The sequence below is a fragment of the Eutrema salsugineum genome, unplaced genomic scaffold (assembly GCF_000478725.1).
Source record: "Eutrema salsugineum unplaced genomic scaffold, Eutsalg1_0 scaffold_5, whole genome shotgun sequence".
Taxonomy (NCBI): Eukaryota; Viridiplantae; Streptophyta; class Magnoliopsida; order Brassicales; family Brassicaceae; genus Eutrema; species Eutrema salsugineum.
In genome coordinates, this window is record NW_006256612.1 from 12743897 (window position 1) to 12761719 (window position 17823).

General features: G+C 37.7%; 3 protein-coding genes across 7 annotated transcripts; 2 read left to right on the forward strand and 1 right to left on the reverse strand.

Annotated features, from left to right (window-relative positions):
- Positions 1-91: 91 nt before the first annotated feature.
- On the forward strand, positions 92-10099 carry LOC18993990 (DNA replication ATP-dependent helicase/nuclease dna2). 4 transcript variants are annotated; one of them, XM_024152650.1, is made up of 35 exons: positions 92-173; positions 343-459; positions 642-998; positions 1166-1552; positions 1628-1690; positions 1871-2077; positions 2159-2212; positions 2280-2341; positions 2670-2802; positions 2908-3018; positions 3142-3238; positions 3514-3596; positions 4065-4130; positions 4339-4494; positions 4589-4644; positions 4744-4801; positions 4883-4993; positions 5076-5132; positions 5476-5610; positions 5696-5950; positions 6219-6293; positions 6418-6539; positions 6626-6698; positions 6813-6917; positions 7039-7206; positions 7769-7838; positions 7912-8063; positions 8316-8393; positions 8476-8568; positions 8658-8795; positions 9134-9173; positions 9264-9337; positions 9405-9542; positions 9645-9764; positions 9839-10099. In XM_024152650.1, the coding sequence occupies exons 3-35, from the start codon at positions 657-659 to the stop codon at positions 9962-9964; spliced, it is 4005 nt and encodes a 1334-aa protein (XP_024008418.1). In that variant the 5' UTR covers positions 92-173; positions 343-459; positions 642-656; the 3' UTR covers positions 9965-10099. The 4 variants fall into 4 exon arrangements, with proteins under 4 accessions (XP_024008418.1, XP_024008417.1, XP_006417639.1 ...); XM_024152649.1 differs by having other exon boundaries at positions 105-173; positions 302-459; XM_006417576.2 differs by having other exon boundaries at positions 105-173; positions 302-459; positions 645-998.
- A 280-nt stretch (positions 10100-10379) lies between these two features.
- LOC18993991 (superoxide dismutase [Cu-Zn] 1) lies at positions 10380-12818 on the reverse strand. The gene is made up of 8 exons (XM_006417578.2): positions 12627-12818; positions 12023-12118; positions 11845-11946; positions 11546-11641; positions 11308-11339; positions 11144-11219; positions 10960-11013; positions 10380-10640 (listed from the first exon to the last, which is right to left on the reverse strand). The coding sequence occupies exons 2-8, from the start codon at positions 12096-12098 to the stop codon at positions 10618-10620; spliced, it is 459 nt and encodes a 152-aa protein (XP_006417641.1). The 5' UTR covers positions 12099-12118; positions 12627-12818; the 3' UTR covers positions 10380-10617.
- A 1192-nt stretch (positions 12819-14010) lies between these two features.
- On the forward strand, positions 14011-17689 carry LOC18993992 (vesicle-associated protein 2-2). Of its 2 annotated transcripts, none has more exons than XM_006417580.2 (9): positions 14011-14164; positions 14926-15037; positions 15391-15461; positions 15585-15666; positions 15982-16097; positions 16190-16372; positions 16573-17052; positions 17127-17204; positions 17302-17689. In XM_006417580.2, exons 2-9 carry the CDS (start codon positions 14989-14991, stop codon positions 17413-17415), a joined length of 1173 nt encoding a protein of 390 aa, XP_006417643.1. In that variant the 5' UTR covers positions 14011-14164; positions 14926-14988; the 3' UTR covers positions 17416-17689. The 2 variants fall into 2 exon arrangements, with proteins under 2 accessions (XP_006417643.1, XP_024008718.1); XM_024152950.1 differs by lacking the exon at positions 14011-14164 and adding an exon at positions 14316-14553.
- The last annotated feature ends 134 nt before the right edge of the window (positions 17690-17823 follow it).

Genomic DNA, 17823 nt, shown 5'->3' on the forward strand with positions numbered 1-17823 from the left:
ACCCGAACCGAATCAGCTGGTTGAACCGAAATACTTTTTTCGGTTAACGCTGAATAAGACAGGGCGTTTGATTTTCAGAGGTTCAGAAACTTCACTTCGCGGCTCTCTCACTGTCTCACTCGCCGTCGCCGTCTCCGTCTCCGGCACCATCGCTTTCTACTTCTCCATACCCGGTTAGTCTACGAAAGCTGGTTTTACTTTCTCAATTTGTCAACAGTTTTCTTGTAGATTATGGTTTCTTCTTTTCGTTGTCGGGTTCTACATTTCGTTCTGAATTTTCAACTTCCTCTACGATTTTCAGAATTTCCGGAGCTTGTTTATGGAAGCTTCTATTGCGTGTAGGTTTTGTGGAAGCTCGATTATTTCTGAAATCTGTCGGATTCTCGGAGTTGCCGGGGCTGCTTCGTCAACTGCTTTCAGGATTTGTTGTTTGATTCTCTGAGAGTGATCTCGCGAAAGGTATTTGATTTTATGCTCTGGTTGTTTAGAGAGTTTCAGATTAAGATACATCCGAATCCATGAGACGTTACAATGCATCACTGAAAGATTTATATTAAGGTTGTAGTTTTAGGCAAAGTCAATATGCACAGAGTTTTGATTTCATATCTGCTGTTCAAATCACCAAATTTCTGCTTCTCCAGTAGTAGCCATTGGAAATGCCGCCAAGAAAGAAGGCCAAGTCGTCAGCTTTGAAATCAAACAAACAATCTTCAGCAAATCAGTCCTCACAACCTTCCAGTTTTGGTATCCAGCAGTTGTTCCTTCGACATATTCAGAACTCCCAATCAACTTCCAGCACTCATGTCTCCACTGCCGAACCAGTTGATCCCGAGAATGTTAATGGGCTTGCCACTAACACCGGAGTTTTAAGGCCTCACAATCCTCCAATCACGCTGGATGAGAAACCTGATGAGTCCAAAGATGTGGACCAGCAACCCACGGAGGCATCTCCTGAGGTCTCCAAAAACATTAAGCGCTTCAAATTCTCACCTGGAATGGTGGTTTCTTTTCTTCTATCTCCTTATATTCTATTTTTTGTAATTTAGTTTGTGATTATTTGTGACTTGATTACCGACTAATGTAATTGCTAGATTCCATTCACCCTATTAACTCTGACAACATGGTATATTCATGTAATTCTTACATGATTCATTTATTTTGACAGCTGATCAAGCCAAGTCAAGATGATGGTGGTGAGGAGATAACTTGGAAAATATCTCCTGTAAATGAAAGACTTCGGGCAGCTGCCAAGCAAATCCCTAAGATGATGGACTTGACAGAATATTCAGTAGGGGTTAAATCTTCTACCATTCGCCCATGCTCTCAGCAGATAGTGCAGAAACAATGTCCTACACCAGTTATAACTTCCAAGGTTGAGCAGTGGTTATCTTCACCCTCAAAAAAAGCTTTCAAAAGGCCGGCTTTTGCAGCAACTAGGGTCGTGGAAAGGGTAAATCCTTCGCCAGCTGCGGATTTCGAAATTGTTAACACTTCAAGTAGCGGAGACAGTCCTTTCCAAACCCCACCGTCACTCTCATGCTCTCACAACAAGGTAAATGTTTTTCCTGATAAACAGTTCAATGATCACATTTTGTCTACTTCCTAACTTTGCTCTGTTTTATATTAGCTTCCTTGTACTGTAACATGCAGTGCAGCTTGTGGATTTATGGGCGCTGGACAACATAAAAAGGTATGATTTGAGAATTGATGCACTCCTTTAGATGCTTACCAAAGACACTTCTTCATGTATGTAGTACGTTTCGTAACTTAGAACAACTGTGGTTGATCAATACTACATGCATTATTTCCTTCAAAACTTGTTTTCCACAGCATATCAATATATTATTTCTGCATTTTACTTTTTTTGTAGGCCTTGCTTGAACTTCTAGATCAAGTGGAGGATGTCATCTCAGTTGATGACAAAACAGCTGATGATGTGAGGACTGTGACGCCCCAAGTTAGAGTTAAAGATGATAACATCTGTTCCGTCGTTGACTCCGCTGTAGACGGAGGACCAATTACTCTACTAAAAAAACATACTTCAGTAAATCCAGATAACCATTTCCTTGTATTGGAGGTCAGTTGGCTTTTATCATCATTGGGGGTAGCTATGTGGTTTTTATGTGAAAGTTTCTCATTGTCCCGATTTGTACTTCAGGTATCTGAGAAACGTGGCTCAGTTGGCTCATCTAAGGTTCAATGCCCTTATAAGGTTTGTCATGTAATTGAAGGGTCTCTTTCGTGTACATGCTTATATTTTCTGACCAAATTTCTCTCAGGTTCTTCGCCTGCTAGACGAGTACACTGGAAAAGTATGCGCTTTATATCTCTGGGATGAATGGTACGTTTTTTAAGATGAAATTTAGAGAGATCCATGCTTTTCAGATCAAATTGCTGCAAAAATCTCAAGCGGTCTTTGCTCCTCCAATCAATGCTTGATGCATCTACTACGCCTTGTTCTTTGATGTCTTGGTCTCATATTCTCATGCCATGAAGTTTTTCAATTGTGGGCTGATAGCATACTTCACATATTGTTGTTGTTAATCTTTCATACTTTCATACTCTTAGCGTGTGGGGCAGCTAATGTCATTTATTCAGTTCCCAGATGGCTGAAACTTAGTTAACTAACCTAAGTTGCTTCCTGAATACTGAAGGCTTACTGTTCCCAGGTTTTACAGCACTGTATCACCAGGAGATTCAATCAATGTTATCGGAGATTTTGACGGGGATGGCAAGTGTGACGTGGACCATCAAAATAATTTTTTAATTGTTCATCCTGATACCCTTATTGCTGGAACTAAGGTATCTTCTCCTCTTCCCTTTATGTTTTGTGATTACGAAAACCAATCTTCTATGAACTTTATTGTTTTTTTAGCTTTTGTTCTGAGCTACTGTCCTACCTTTCAGGTTGCAGCAAGTTTTGGTTGCCCAAGGCGAACTGTGCTAGATGAGAGGCTAAGATCCAATGAACATGCTACAGCTGCCTTGCTTGGAACCTTGCTACACCAAGTTTTTCAGGTTTACTACCTTTGATGAGACTCTTCGACTGGAGTATATTCTACACCAATGAGTATTTTATTTTGGTTATTTCTTGCAGTTGTAGTGTATTAATCTGTACTAACCATTTGCTTTGTTTTCCAGGCTGGTCTCACGCAAGAGTCTCCATCTGTAGATAGTTTGCAGGAATATGCGAGCATAGTGATTAAGAAAAATATTGAGAGCTTATATGCATGTGGAGGTTAATTACTACATTACGTGTTCCTATTATTTGAGGGTTCATGCACATATTATATAAGTAGGATACCTCTTATTTGTATTAGAATTCTGAGTTAATTTTGGTAGGGATACCTCTAATTTATATTAGAATTTGAATTAATATGGCTATGATACCTCTTGCTCAATGTGCTTTATAGATTCAAATTTCTTCAAAAGCTCTGTGTTAAAGAAAATGCTAATAGTTGACCTAAAGAAAGTCTCTTAAGCATTTTCTTATCTGCTCATATTTCTCTACAGTGCATGAGGGAGACGTGAAAGCAACTATACTTGGAGCTATCCCGAAAATGTTGAATTGGATTCATAATTTCAGATATTCAAAGGTGCACCAGTATTTTTGTATTTAAGATTCTTTCTTAAGTTTCTTAGGGCTGTTATATCACTGTTTCCGTAGATGACCGTAATTTTGTTTGGCTACTCTTTTGTTTGTCTGTTCTTCAGATATTTTTATTTTTGTCTCGCATACATATCAAAATGCGTTATGCTCTTATGATGCGTTGGACTTGTTTTCTCGTTTATGTGCTTGTGCTTGTTTGATAATCATATATTTCTCATATTTTCTGTTATACTACCTTTCACTTACATATATCCAATAACAAAGTACATAACCAAGCTCGTAGTGGCAGTGATTTTTATATTTATTTTTGTGTGTGATTGCTAATTAGTAAAATCTTTGAGGCAGTTCGTGCGTCTTCTATCTCTGATTCTCCCCGCCCCCTTAAAATGCATGATTTTCTAGTAACCCTAAAGGCAGAAAGATCTTAAACTCATGGGATGCTCATTGTAAACAGGACTCAAGGATATCAAATGTTGATTTTGGTTCTACCAACGGGCAGAAAATGATTAAGATATCAGAGGTGAAGGGCTCTCTTATTCTCACTTTCTGTCCTCTTAGGATTTCATTTCTTTCAGGTGAAGAACAGAACCAATTTGTTGGTTCAAGCGGATGCATCCTCATTGAACCAAACCAATAAATTTAAAGTTGCATAATAACCGTTGATTATTTTAAGCAATCTCCTCTTATGAGACTTCTATTATGTATATAAGCAAATTTTCTTACCTCAGGTAATTGACATCGAGGAGATGTCATGGGCCCCTAAATATGGTCTGAAAGGAATGATTGATGCTTCAGTCAGAGTGATAGTTGAATCTGAGATGAACACAGCGAACGAGAAAATAATGCCTCTTGAGTTTAAATCTGGAAAAGCTCCTAGTGGTCAGGTCTGTTTGGAGATCTATCTAGATATTCGGTTGAAATTTGTAAGTTCCAAAAGCTTATTAACAACTAAGATGTGATCTTTATTGTGTTGTGCAGTCATCAATGGAACATAGTGCACAGGTGATCTTGTACACTCTCCTTATGTCTGAGAGGTGCTCATGTGCTGACTTTCTTTCTTTCCTTTTTTTTGGCTGGAAAACAGTCAGTAGTTAACATCTTTTGTTTCTATGTCACAATTTTCCCATTTGCAGGTACCTAAAGCATATTGATAATGGCCTTTTGTACTATCTGCAGTCAGATCAGACACAAGTAAGTCACGATGTTATGTGCCTTTTTTTAGTCTCAAGATAATATTTGAAGTCACTAAGCTTTCAATGCTCACTTGTAAAGGGAATTTCTGTTCAAAGATCAGATTTGGTGGGTCTGATTATACGTCGTAATGAACTTGCAAATGACATCCTTGTGGCATCAACAACCCAACAATTGCCACCAATGTTACGGGTATGCTCTGATGTCCGGTGATGAAAAAAAATTCTAGGGAATATTTACCTGATGATGGTATGATTTATTATTTTGATGCTAGAATCCAAACATGTGCCGTAACTGTCGCCATCTTGATGTCTGCACAATTTATCATAAGGTATATTCTTCTTTCTATGATTAAAAATGCTCGAAGTCTAATATTTACATTAATCTATGTACGGGGTTGAAATTTGAATTTGCATGAAGTAAGTTGGATGTTACTGTCTGACTTAATGGATGTATTTCATCTCGCTATATACGTAATCAACCGTTGGTTTATATTACATTATTTATACTAGCGACCTTATTGGATTGCCATTTTGTTGCGTTGGTCAGATTTATTGTGTATAAATCCTGAGAGCAAATTACATGTTTTAAGAGCGGCCATCTTCATCGTGTTGAACCTTCGTCATATTATATCGAATTGAAGCTTCTAGGACTTATTGTCTTGCATGACCCAGGCAGATGGTGGAAACACGGAGAGTAGCGGACTTGGTGATCTCTTTGACACACATGTTTCTCATCTTTCAACTTTGCATTTTGATTTCCTTCGACACTGGGACAGGCTGATTGACTTGGAATCTAGAGAGATGCAGGTCAGCTTTGAATACCTGCTATTTTTACTGGAGTACAAACTCAGCGGTTCTGCTTTGGCGATCTTATATCTACGTTTGTTTTCAGCTTTTACGGAATGACATTGCACATCCACATGGTTCTAAGGGCAGCCACTCAGCTAGTTATCTTTCTTCTATGGTTCTTGACATGAAAGATGGGTTTCAGCATCATAACGCTCATAAAGAAACTAGATTCATCTATCGGTTTGTTCGTCAAAACTCATCTGAAACTGGAGAAAGAGTACCCAGTGAAGATACGATTAGGACTGGAACCCCTGCAACTGATGACCTGGATTGCAGACTTAGAACAGGAGACCGCGTGGTACAATTCATTTCTTGATTGTTCTATTGGCATGGTTAATTTGAACCAATAAAGTTAGCTGCACGGGCCAAATTTTCTCAACCATGTTCTTGCTCACCAGCATGTTTATTTGAAAGTCTTAGATGCGAAAACTTGTGATCAATTTTTCAAATTGACATTGAAAGTATTTTGGTCATTTACCATCTTTTCTTAACGGCAATGTTTTAAAAACATTTAGTCTTAGTTTATGCTATTTCCCTTTTTTCGTTTACAAAATTTTCATATCCAGATTCTTCGCACAGAAGTCAGCCACCTGACCGTTGCAAATGGTACTATAGCGGATATTAGTCGCACTCATGTATCAGTAAGCACATTCCTCCTAGATTTTCTTTAAACAGTTTGTGGAGTTAGCTTAGTTTGTCTCAATGTTCTTACTCAGTCATGTCTAAAAGAGTCCTGGATATTCCTTTTGCTATGTCAATCCTAAGGTTTCTTTATCCAAGCGATTACGTCTTCCTTGGAGCGAACCTTCTTCTGAGGTGTCTAATCTCTCTCATGAGTTATGGCGAATTTACAAGGATGAATTCATGACATCATTTTCGATTATGAGGTGATTTTGTAATTTTTTTTATTGACTTATTAATCCTACCTACATGGGTGTCACGATATTGATTTGTGATCTTCATATTCGTCAAGGTTCAATCTCATGCAGCTTTTCATACAAAACGAACGTAGCATTGGCATCAGGAAAATGATTGTGGATCTTGAGGTGATATGTCTGATTCACCTTTTTCAGTATTCCACTTGACACGATAATGCTATTTCTTTCTTATATTCTTCTTCACGTGCTTCGTTTTGTCTTCTTTCTTCCATGTCTCTGTAGCCTCCTAGATTTGAAAATGGATCTATACTGAGCCAGGATCCAGCAATATCGTATATTTGGTCAGAAAAGAGCTTAAATAATGATCAGCGTCAAGCTATACTAAAGGTCATTGCTTTATTATGTTCGATTGATCTTTTATTTAACATGCTTTTCTTAGGGCATTTCTGAACGACAATTTTTCTGTAGCAAAGCTCATAAAAGACTTGCTTTCTTGTTTTATTTTCAGATACTCACTGCAAAGGACTATGCGTTGATCTTAGGAATGCCTGGAACAGGAAAAACCTCCACAATGGTCCATGCTGTGAAAGCTTTGTTGATCAGAGGTTCATCTGTTCTGCTTGCATCTTACACAAACTCTGCAGTTGATAATCTACTCATCAAATTAAAAGCGCAGGTCCTTCATTCCTCTAGGCAACCTTATTATTTTTCTGGATTATGACTCTTTCATTCATCTCTAAAATATTTTATAATTACGTTGACATTCTATAGTTTGATTGTACATATAGAAGGAACTAAATGACAGTTAGTTTAAGGAAGACAATAAGAAAAGTATGTCAACTCTTTAAAATGAGTTTTTAGTTTACTGAACTAGATTGGGAATGTCAACAAAGAAGTGGTGCTAGGTTGCACGTTGAAGTCGGGTTGTCCTCATTCTTTTTCTTTTGGCTAAGAATTTTATGTTATATGATTTTCTCAATATCTCTATTTGAAATGTCACATTTTTCTTCTTTTTCTTGAAATTCATGATGCAGAAAAACCTGTAGGGTCAAAAGGTATTACTGTAATACTATTACATATGGAAGTTAGGAAGAATTTATGGGAATATCAGCGAATAAACTGCATGATTTTTTTTTTTCTTAAGAGAGAGGAAAAAACCTTTTTCTTTGCGTAAGTGTCTACTTTTAGACATGTAGGAACACTTCAATACGTATGATATATTTTGAATACACTTGCAGGGAATTGAGTTTTTACGTATTGGAAGAGACGAGGCTGTACACGAAGAAGTTCGAGAAAGTTGCTTTTCAGGTATTAATATATTTTTCCAACTATTATAGCTTCGGAGTCTTCTCGATGTAGTTGAGACTTATCTTTGTAGCAGCTATGGATATGTGCAGTGTCGACGACATCAAAACAAAGTTGGACCAGGTCAAAGTTGTGGCCTCTACTTGTTTGGGAATCAATAGTCCCTTTCTTGTGAATAGGCGATTTGACGTATGCATTATTGATGAAGCTGGCCAGATTGCGCTTCCTGTATGATCTCTCATTCCTAACTAATAGGTTGAATAGATATACAACTCTTACGTAGACGACTCGGATATTGTGATAAAATTTAGGGGGATGTTGAAATAGTTAGCAAATTTGCTTAATACAAAAAACTAAGCCAACTGTCACTTTTTTAAGAAAGAATCTCACTTATGTATAAAAATTGAAAGAAAGAGTCGACACAATTGAGTTTGAGCTGGAATAATATTTAAGAAATGCATGGTTTCTTGTACGGATCAGGTTTCGATAGGACCCTTGCTGTTTGCCTCTACATTTGTTCTTGTTGGTGACCACTATCAACTGCCGCCACTAGTGCAGGTAAAGCATTTACTACCTTTTGCTCTTGTGAGGTACCTGTTTTTTCAGTAACTTCAAATCAGTGTTGTGTTGATGAAATCAGAGTACAGAAGCTAGAGAGAATGGGATGGGAATAAGCTTGTTTCGCAGGTTATCAGAAGCTCATCCTCAGGCAATTTCAGTGTTACAGAACCAGGTTTTCCTTATCTACTAGAATGGGATTATGTTAGTACTCATTGTTATTGGGTATACCATTCTGCTTTACCAATGCATTTTTATGTGCAGTACCGAATGTGTCGAGGAATCATGGAACTCTCAAATGCCTTGATATATGGAGATAGATTATGCTGTGGTTCCGCTGAAGTAGCTAATGCCACACTTGTGCTTTCAACTTTCAGTTCTACTTCGTCATGGCTTAGAAAGGTCAGTGTGTTGTTCTTAAACATTTTATAAATTAGATGCATCTTCAAGCAGCTCACCACGTTTATCCAAACCGAGGTCTGTGCATATATCACATTCCTTCTAGTTAAACTCTGGTTATTTGGTGGCAATGGCATATGGTTAGCCGTGCCCTTGACAACCTTTAAAAATGTTATCGCCACTTCAGATATTGATGCATTCTTTTGTTAGATAGACAAGCATTTCTGCTTAGCTGCACTCGTTTGCTTTACAATAATTATTGTGTTTTGCATTGACTCTGTGTAGGCTTTGTTCCACTAATAATCTGATTACATTCTTAATTCTTTTTATGTTTCAATTAGGTTTTGGAGCCAACCAGAACAGTTGTATTTATTAATACAGGTTTTTCGCTACTTACTAGTTGCTTGTTCTTCACATGAGCTCGCCATATAGGCTGGATTTTTCACGAGACTATATGATATGGTATTCTAGATATGCTGCGTGCTTTTGAAGCCAGGGATCAGAATGCGATCAACAATCCAGTTGAAGCTTCCATAATAGCTGAGGTACTGTTATAAAAGATGCATTTTAACTACAAGAAACATGGGCTTATTTTAGTAATGGTATACTTAGATCGTGGAGGAGTTAGTGAACAATGGAGTGGATAGTAAAGATATTGGAATCATTACTCCTTATAACTCACAAGCGAGCCTCATTCAACAAGCAATTCCAACGACGTCGGTGGAGATACATACTATTGACAAGTATCAGGTTTGGCTCTAGGACTCTTACCGTTCTTCTTTTCTTGAGCTTTTTATTTAGAAAGCGTGTATCTTTCAATCGCCAACCATTTGATGAGCTCAAATGCTTTAGGGAAGAGATAAAGACTGCATATTGGTATCGTTTGTGAGGTCACGGGAGAAACCAAGGAGCTCTGCTTCTTCACTGCTCGGAGATTGGCATAGGATAAACGTCGCTTTGACACGAGCAAAGGTGAGAGAGAGCATATGGTGGTGTTGAGTATTGTTAATCACATTATTGATATATATTTTGTTTGGTTTGCACAGAAAAAGTTGATAATGGTGGGATCACAAAGAACGCTATCAAGAGTTCCACTTCTGATGCTTCTGCTGAACAAGGTTAATGAGCAGTCAGGTATCTTGACTCTTTCTCCGGAGGACGTCAAAACATAAATATTGATCATGAAACGTTTCCAATATCATATTGGTTTTTTTGTGTTCACTATTTCGAATGGAGCATCTAAGGTTGTCCAAGAGAAATGTATAATTGATGTACGTTGCAATTCTGATTTTATCAATAAGAAAGAGATTAGAAGAGCATAAACCACTTGCATAACTTACATGATCAGAAAAGCGGAATGTTCATTGGAAGGTTAGTTGACGCAGTAAAACAAAGGGTTACCCTAAAATAAATAGGTGACTGGGGAACCGAACTGTAACTTAACATTGGGAAAGTGATATTTAGTTCCTATTAACATTGGACCAAGTGTTATTTAATTGCCATGAGCATTGGTCTAAGTGATGCATAAGACAAAAACCACTAAATTATCCATTCTTTAACAAGTCTAGCAATATAAGTATTCACATATCCATCGAGACCAGGCATGTCGTATTTAAGAACTTATTATCGTTAACCAACTCTTTTTGTTTTATTCATGAAATGATAAAAGATCGGAAATTTTCTGTGTTTCTTTTTTGTCTTAACTTAAATGCATGGTGCCACTATGCTCAGACATAGCCACACACCAAAAGATACACACAAACTAGCCAGGTCTAGAGGAAGGACCTCCTTATTACATCCATCTCTTCTTCGGAGAAGGAACAATTTAGCCCTGAAGACCAATGATACCTGCAAAATGGTAGACCAAAGGTCAGTCAATTGTTTCTCTCCGACTCTATTAGATCGAATGAGTAGTCATCAGGAATGAAACTTAGTATCCAGAAGATGTGGTTCTATGGACTGAAGTCCCACGATCCTACAGTTAATTTCTAATCATTTAAAAACTATGATACATCTAGACAGACATGATGTAGTAAGTGGTTTATTTTCAGACGAACCCAAAATTCAACATAAGAGTTGCCAGAAATCAAGGAGTTCAACTTTTGATTCATTTACACAGATGATTTTCCACAGAAAATCCAAGAAAATGTGGTTTATTTCTACATACCGCAAGCAACACGGCCGCCTGCGTTTCCAGTTGCCAAGCTGAGTTCGTGGCCTCCTGAAAATGTAACAAACCAAGTGAGGGTCCAGGTTAGAGAGTCGTCTTATGGACAATGTAAATTTAGGTAATTACACACACATAAGAAAGATTTAAAAAAAAAAAAAAAACAATAGCCAAAGGTCATCACCCTTTCCGAGGTCGTCAGGGTCTGCGTGGACAACTACAGCCCTTCCAATAATAGAGTTTGGTCCAGTAAGAGGAATCTGTAAAACGAACACAAAACATTGGTTGACGATAGCAGTTCCGTAAAAGGGAAAACATAAACAAAAAAATAGATACACAGCTAAGAACCTGGCAATCAGTGATTGAGAAGGTGGCAGTTCCTGAGAAAGCAAAAAAAAAAAAAAAAAAGAAGAAATTGTGTAAACCCATGAACACAAAAGCTGTTAAAAGATGAAACATGTATTACAAAACTAAGGCTGCATAAACCACGTTTGAGAGAGAATAGCAAACATATGGGATGAAGAGTTTTTCAGATAATATAAATAAAAAGCTTGAGACCAGAGACACAGATGTTGAGAAAGAATACCATCATCTCCAACAACGATGTTTCCCAGATCGCCAGCATGTCGATTAGCATCCTCGGGGGCACCGTGTTGTTTACCATCAGGGTTAAAATGTGGACCTAGAAAAGGAGATTGACCAAAGGATTAATAACAATTTCAATTACTTTGAGGATGATTAGAGCTCCCTATTTCGAGACATAATTATAAGCTCCTCGAACAAACAATTGAAGTAATAAAAATCATGTAGGCAAATACCCTCATCTCCTAAATCCATACAAAAATTTTGAGAAAGGTGTTCACAGAAGTAAAAAGAGAGTAATACCGGTAGACATGCAACCGTTAGTGGTGTCACCGAGAGCATGGACATGGAAACCATGGAGACCAGGCTTAAGTCCAGAAACTGTTCCACTCACAGTGGTCTCACCTGCAAAAACCATTCTAATGATTCCAGAAGATAAAAGATGGCTTCAAGAAACTTAAAGCGCTCTAAGCAAAACTACCTTGTCCTTCCTGGGTGAAGAAGATAGTCCCCTTAACACCCTCGCTGCTGCTCAAAACTGCAACTCCCTTGGCCATAGTTTGTATCCTCTTGTGATCTGTTAAGTTAACAGAAAAAAAAAACCATTTTTGTCAACATATAAACATAGAAAGAACATACATGCAAAGAGATCCAAAAACAACAAATAATTCTAAACATCAGAGCTATTTTAACATCTTGTTCTTGATTTAAACTTGATACCCAACAAAAGAATAGATCTTGATTAAACCCATCAAAGATTTATCGATAAGAAAGAAACACAAACCGGACACGGGTCATCAGGATGATCTACTTAATCAAAATCTAAGCCATAATAAGAGTTAAAAGTTTTGCAGATTATAAGGTCAAGACGTCTCCAGAGAAGAGTGATAAACCCAAGCAAGGAATCAATAGATCCGACGATCATAAGATTGACAAGACCATTTCTTCACAGATCTAAGCATAGATTCGGACTTGGAAAAAAAAAAATTGATGGGAGGCAAACATGTGAAGAAGAATCGATCTAAGATATCAACCATGATGAGAAATGGAGAAACACAGCAGAGAAAGGGAATCAAACAACATACCTCAGGGCACCCCTTTGGAAAGAATAAAAGTGTTTGAGCTTCTCAAATGCTGAATTCTCTCTCAAAAAATTGTGAATAATGCTTGCTCCTCCTGTCTTGTGTACTTGTCCTTCTATCTAGACACGCACGGCACGAGGTCCAAATGTGGGTAGGTGACTGATCGCTATTTATTTCTTTGTTTATTTTTGTGTTAAATTAATAAAAAATCACAGGTCAAGATAATCGATTATAGATAGACTTTTCCTAACTTTGACTCTTTTTGTTATCTCTCTTTTTGACAGTACTTTTGTTTACAGTGGAAGAAGAAACATCTCTGTGGAATATGTGGGCCCCCAATTAAATTTTGTGGACTCTCTGAAATCTGAACTTGTGGGCTCTCTCTATTGAATTTGGTGGGACTCGAATGCTCGCCCATTTAACCATATTTCTTTGTTCATCTGATTCATGCGGGAAATTGCGATAATCACCAAGGAAATAACGCATTTACGTAGAAATCTGAATGAATTTAACGTCAGATTAATCCAATTATTACTAAGTGTGTGATGGTCTAATGCTTATTAGAATACTCCATATCACAATGAAAATATGTGGATTTGTAGTGCCTACAACTCAAAAATATAGATTTGCTATTTGGGATTGAAGTAAAAAAGCACATGAAAACATAGTTTCTTGCTTTACACCTATGACAAAACAATGTACATACAAGGCTTGGATATCTAAAACGAATATTAGTACTATTAGAGTATTAGTTAACTACAGTCATATTTTCATATGTCACAAGTTTCGGACGAGGAACTCTATATATACTACTTCCGGGAGAGTTTTTGTTTTTGTTTTCATATCCTTATTGGAAATTATTCCGAAAATCCCACGTATATTTTCAGAGAATTATCAATAAAACAATAAAAAAATTTTTGCCAATGTTATCTGTTTGGGTATTTTGTTGACGTTTTCAGAATATTGGATTACGCAATTTAAATCTCATCTTTGTGCGCGAGAGAGAAATGGGAAAGCAATTAAAAGGGAAATCAATAAAAGGGGAAGAAAGAAGTTGGTATTAATGATCGGAATCGAATCACAATCACGCGTGTAAATCCTCTTCATAAGCATTCAAATTACAAACTTTTTTATTTATTTATTATAGTGCACTCATTTCAGAATCTTTCGCATCTACCAAATGCAATCTCACTTATTTTTTGTTTTATTACGATAAACTATTATTATTAGATGTAGAATATACCCCGAACAGAGGCCCGTTACAAAAATCTATGGCAAGTTTTTTAGTCGTAACAAATTTTGTCTAGTAATTGCCGTTAGGTACAACAAATGTTCACCATCTCCGTCTCAGTACCATACTTTTTTTTTTTTTTAATTTTAATGTTTGATGTTTATGAACACATTTCCATACTTTGCCTTCACTGCTTCTTCTTCTACCCACCCTTCCCTCAGATTAGGTTTCCATAGAAATTTCCATCGCGCTCTCTCTCTTTCTCGATCGCTGCTTCTTCTCAAGTTCTTCGTCGAGGACTGGATACACGGTATAATTTTCTTCTGATTTCATCGCCCTACTTCATTGATCAACGTTGGTTTTTTTTTTTTTTTTAAACTTGGCTCTTCCTCGAGTTTCGAGGTTTTCTTCTTTGGAATTTGCTTTGAAATTGAAATCGATAGGGCTCCGGAAGATCCATGTGATCTGAGTTTACTACTATTCGCTAGCGGATCCCGAGGAGTCGCTTCCTCGAAAACGTCGTCGTTCTATTTTTCCTCAATAATTATAAGCAGTTGAGTACTACATAAGCCTTTCCAATTAGATCGTCGTCGAACTGCACGCTCCGGAAACTAGGACGGTTTGATTTTCCGGCTACTCGAAAGCGCGTTGCCGACAAGTTGTCAAGGCCGGATCCCTCCAAAAAGCGAATCTATTAAGGTAAAATAAGCCACGTTTGAGTCATCGGACGAGTTCACGCGGTCGGATTTGAGAACGCGTCGTCGACGAGTCAGCGCGGTGGTTCGTTTCTGGTGACGGAGGACGATTACGTGAACTCGATACATCTCCGTTACCTGCATACTTCCATCTGAATCGCTACTTATTGATTTTTGTTTTTTGATTTCGTTGTTGTTCTGGTTGAATGTTTGGTTAGATTTTGTTATGTTCCAATCATAGAGAGAGAGAGGTTTATGATTTGTCCCAAAGAGACTATTAATCTAATTTTGTTGTCCTTTCGAGTATCAAAAGTTTCATGGTTGAGTGATTCTGAGCTGATCTAGTTTTTTTTTTTTCTACATTTTGTTGAGATAGGTGCGGAGAGAGTCCTGGTGCAAGTGATTTCGAGCGCGTTTAACCAGATTTTGTCGTAGCAACATGAATATGCCGCTGTTGGATATTCAACCACGAACATTGAAGTTTGTAGGTAAGTCAGATGTCAGGAGACTGATTCTTATCACTTGCATTATGATCATTTTTACTTCAGTTAGTAAGACACTGAGTTCTCAACTAATTTGTTCTAATTAGAATTACATCATAGTGGTGCTATGATATATGGGTCTGTCTCATGCAACATGAGCTGATGTAATGTTAAGGTGTATGCACTATGTTGTACTGAGGAGTTTTCTGGATTTGTATCTGGTGTAGTTCTGTGATTTTGCATCTTATCTCTCATTCCTGTTCATAATCGAAGATGGAAGCCGTTAAAAGAATATATTTTTCTTGCTTTTCTAATCGTCTGTAACTCTTATCCTGACTAATTGGGTTTCTCTGTTGCAGTTGATCTGAAGAAGCAGAGTACATGCGTGGTGCAGCTTACCAATACAACCCATCATTTTGTTGCATTTAAGGTCTAAAACACATTTGTTTTTGATCTTCATTTCTTTCTTTCTGGCTTCAGGATATCGAGTATATTTTCTTTTTCTTTTCGGGATAGCAAACCTAAACTAGATGTGGTATGGGTATTTTGACAGGTCAAAACTACATCACCAAAGAAGTACTGTGTCCGTCCAAATGTTGGCGTTGTTGCACCAAAATCATCCTGTGAATTCTCTGGTATGCCAACTTCTGATATCCGTTCGAACACTGCTTACATTTATTGGACCACATTTCTCGGTTTTTCCATGGGTCTACTGGCGTCGGAAATGAACTGGAATGTTTATATATGCATAGTTTGTCTTTTAGTTCTCGATTTTGAACACCGTTTGGACATTTTTTAGGATCCTAGGCTTTCTGAGTTCACATTGTAGTTGTCCAAAAGAGTTCACATTGTTCTCATTACGTAGAACTTTCGTTTTTGGCAAATTCAGATTTTGTTTGAGCACTCAAATTCAAACTGAATGATGAATCGAGCTGTATTTGTTTTTGCAGTCATTATGCAAGCTTTCAAAGAACCACCTCAAGATATGCTTTGCAAAGACAAATTCTTAATCCAGAGTACTACTGTGCCTGCGGAAACAACTGATGAAGACATCACAGCTAGCATGGTAAGCATTCCAACACCTTTTGTCCGTCCCTATCCTTAAATTGAGTTATTTGGTCTGTCAAGTGTATCTGTATAATCATTTATTCTTGGCAGTTCTCCAAAGTGGAAGGAAAACACATAGAGGAAAACAAACTGAGAGTCACCCTCGTGTTGCCCTCTGACTCACCTGAACTATCTCCAATTAATGGGAAACTGAAGCAGGAAGCTGTATTTGAAGATTCCATCCTCAAGGATCGATTATATAGTCAATCAGAGATCCTTGCTCCGCCACAATATGTAAGAAGAGTATTTTAGCCCTTTTCACGACTAAGCTTTTGAGCTTTAGTAATATATGAAGAGTCATTGACTAATTGCCAAGCAGTTAGTGTAGTTCGGTTATACCAAATCCATTTAAGCTTAGCCTACAATCACACAATTTAGGCGTTATAGGCAGTTTCTTATACTAGTCTATTGATCCCCAACATTTATATTTCTAGGAGGGTGAGATTGTTAAGGAGTCTAGGATGGTTGGACATGACGAGTTAAAGGCAGCAGATGATGCAAAGGAGTTAAAGCTACAAAAAAGGGGCATCATGGATTATATTGAAGATCTGAATCCTGCTAATGACTTAAAGGCAACTAAAGGTGGCTACGATACATTGAGGATGGCAAAAGAAACTGTAATTGAGCCAATGAGGTCTCATAAGGATGCAAATGATGGAAAGGGGATAAAGCCAACACATAATTTGGATGCTCCCACAAATATGGCCATGGATCTTCCTGGGGATCAAGGGTTTATTAATGGAGTAACTTCAGCTAACAGTGTGACTTATCCTGATGAACCAAAGATACCAAGGGACGTCGAGCTGCAGAAAACAGATGCTCAGAATATCAAAGCATTGGATGAATATAAGCTGGTTAAAGACATCGAGGAGATGAAGCTGAAAGTCAATGCTCTTGAATCCAAGCTAAAACAGGTTTGGTTATCAAAGTCAGGTGCTACCTTTTTATGCACTGTGAACTTTGTTAAAGAGTTAAACATCTGTTGCAGGCTGATTCAACCATTTCGAAGCTAATGGAGGAGCGGTCTATAAGCTCCCAACATAGACAAAGCTTGCAACAAGAGCTGGTGAGAGTTAGTAGTAGTGACAACATAAGCTGTTCCTCCTATAACCGAAACAGTTTCATAGTTACTAACAAAAGGTCGTGTGTTATATATGATGCAGGCGGAACTGAGGACGAAGAAGATAGTGAAAGAAGTGCACATAGGGTTCCCTCTGCTGTTTGTCTGCGTGGTGGCATTCATCAGCATTGTGATCGGGTATTGTCTGCGGACTTGACTTGACTGCTCGGTCTCGCTCTCACTCTTGGTCACCACATATCTTTTACATCTCTTAGCAAAAGTGTGCAGTCGGAATATATAGACAAGGAAAGGAAATTAAGGGTTTGTCTCGTTTGTGTGGGGGAGAATGATATGATATAATGTGATTCTCCGGCACTTTTAAGATGGATGATATAGACTGTATAGCGTTGGTAGTTAAGACAAGGACATATGGTATTGATGATATGCTTTGTTTCTCTGCTCTTTCATTAATTTGAAAGCAGTTTGTTGGACTTGTCTCATTTTTAGTTTGCTTTTTTTTTTTTGGTTTCTTCTTTTCGTCATCACATATATAGACTAGGGCCGTGAGGCCAGTATTCGGTAATTTGCTTTGGTTCGATATTGGGTTCATTCAATTTTAAGAATG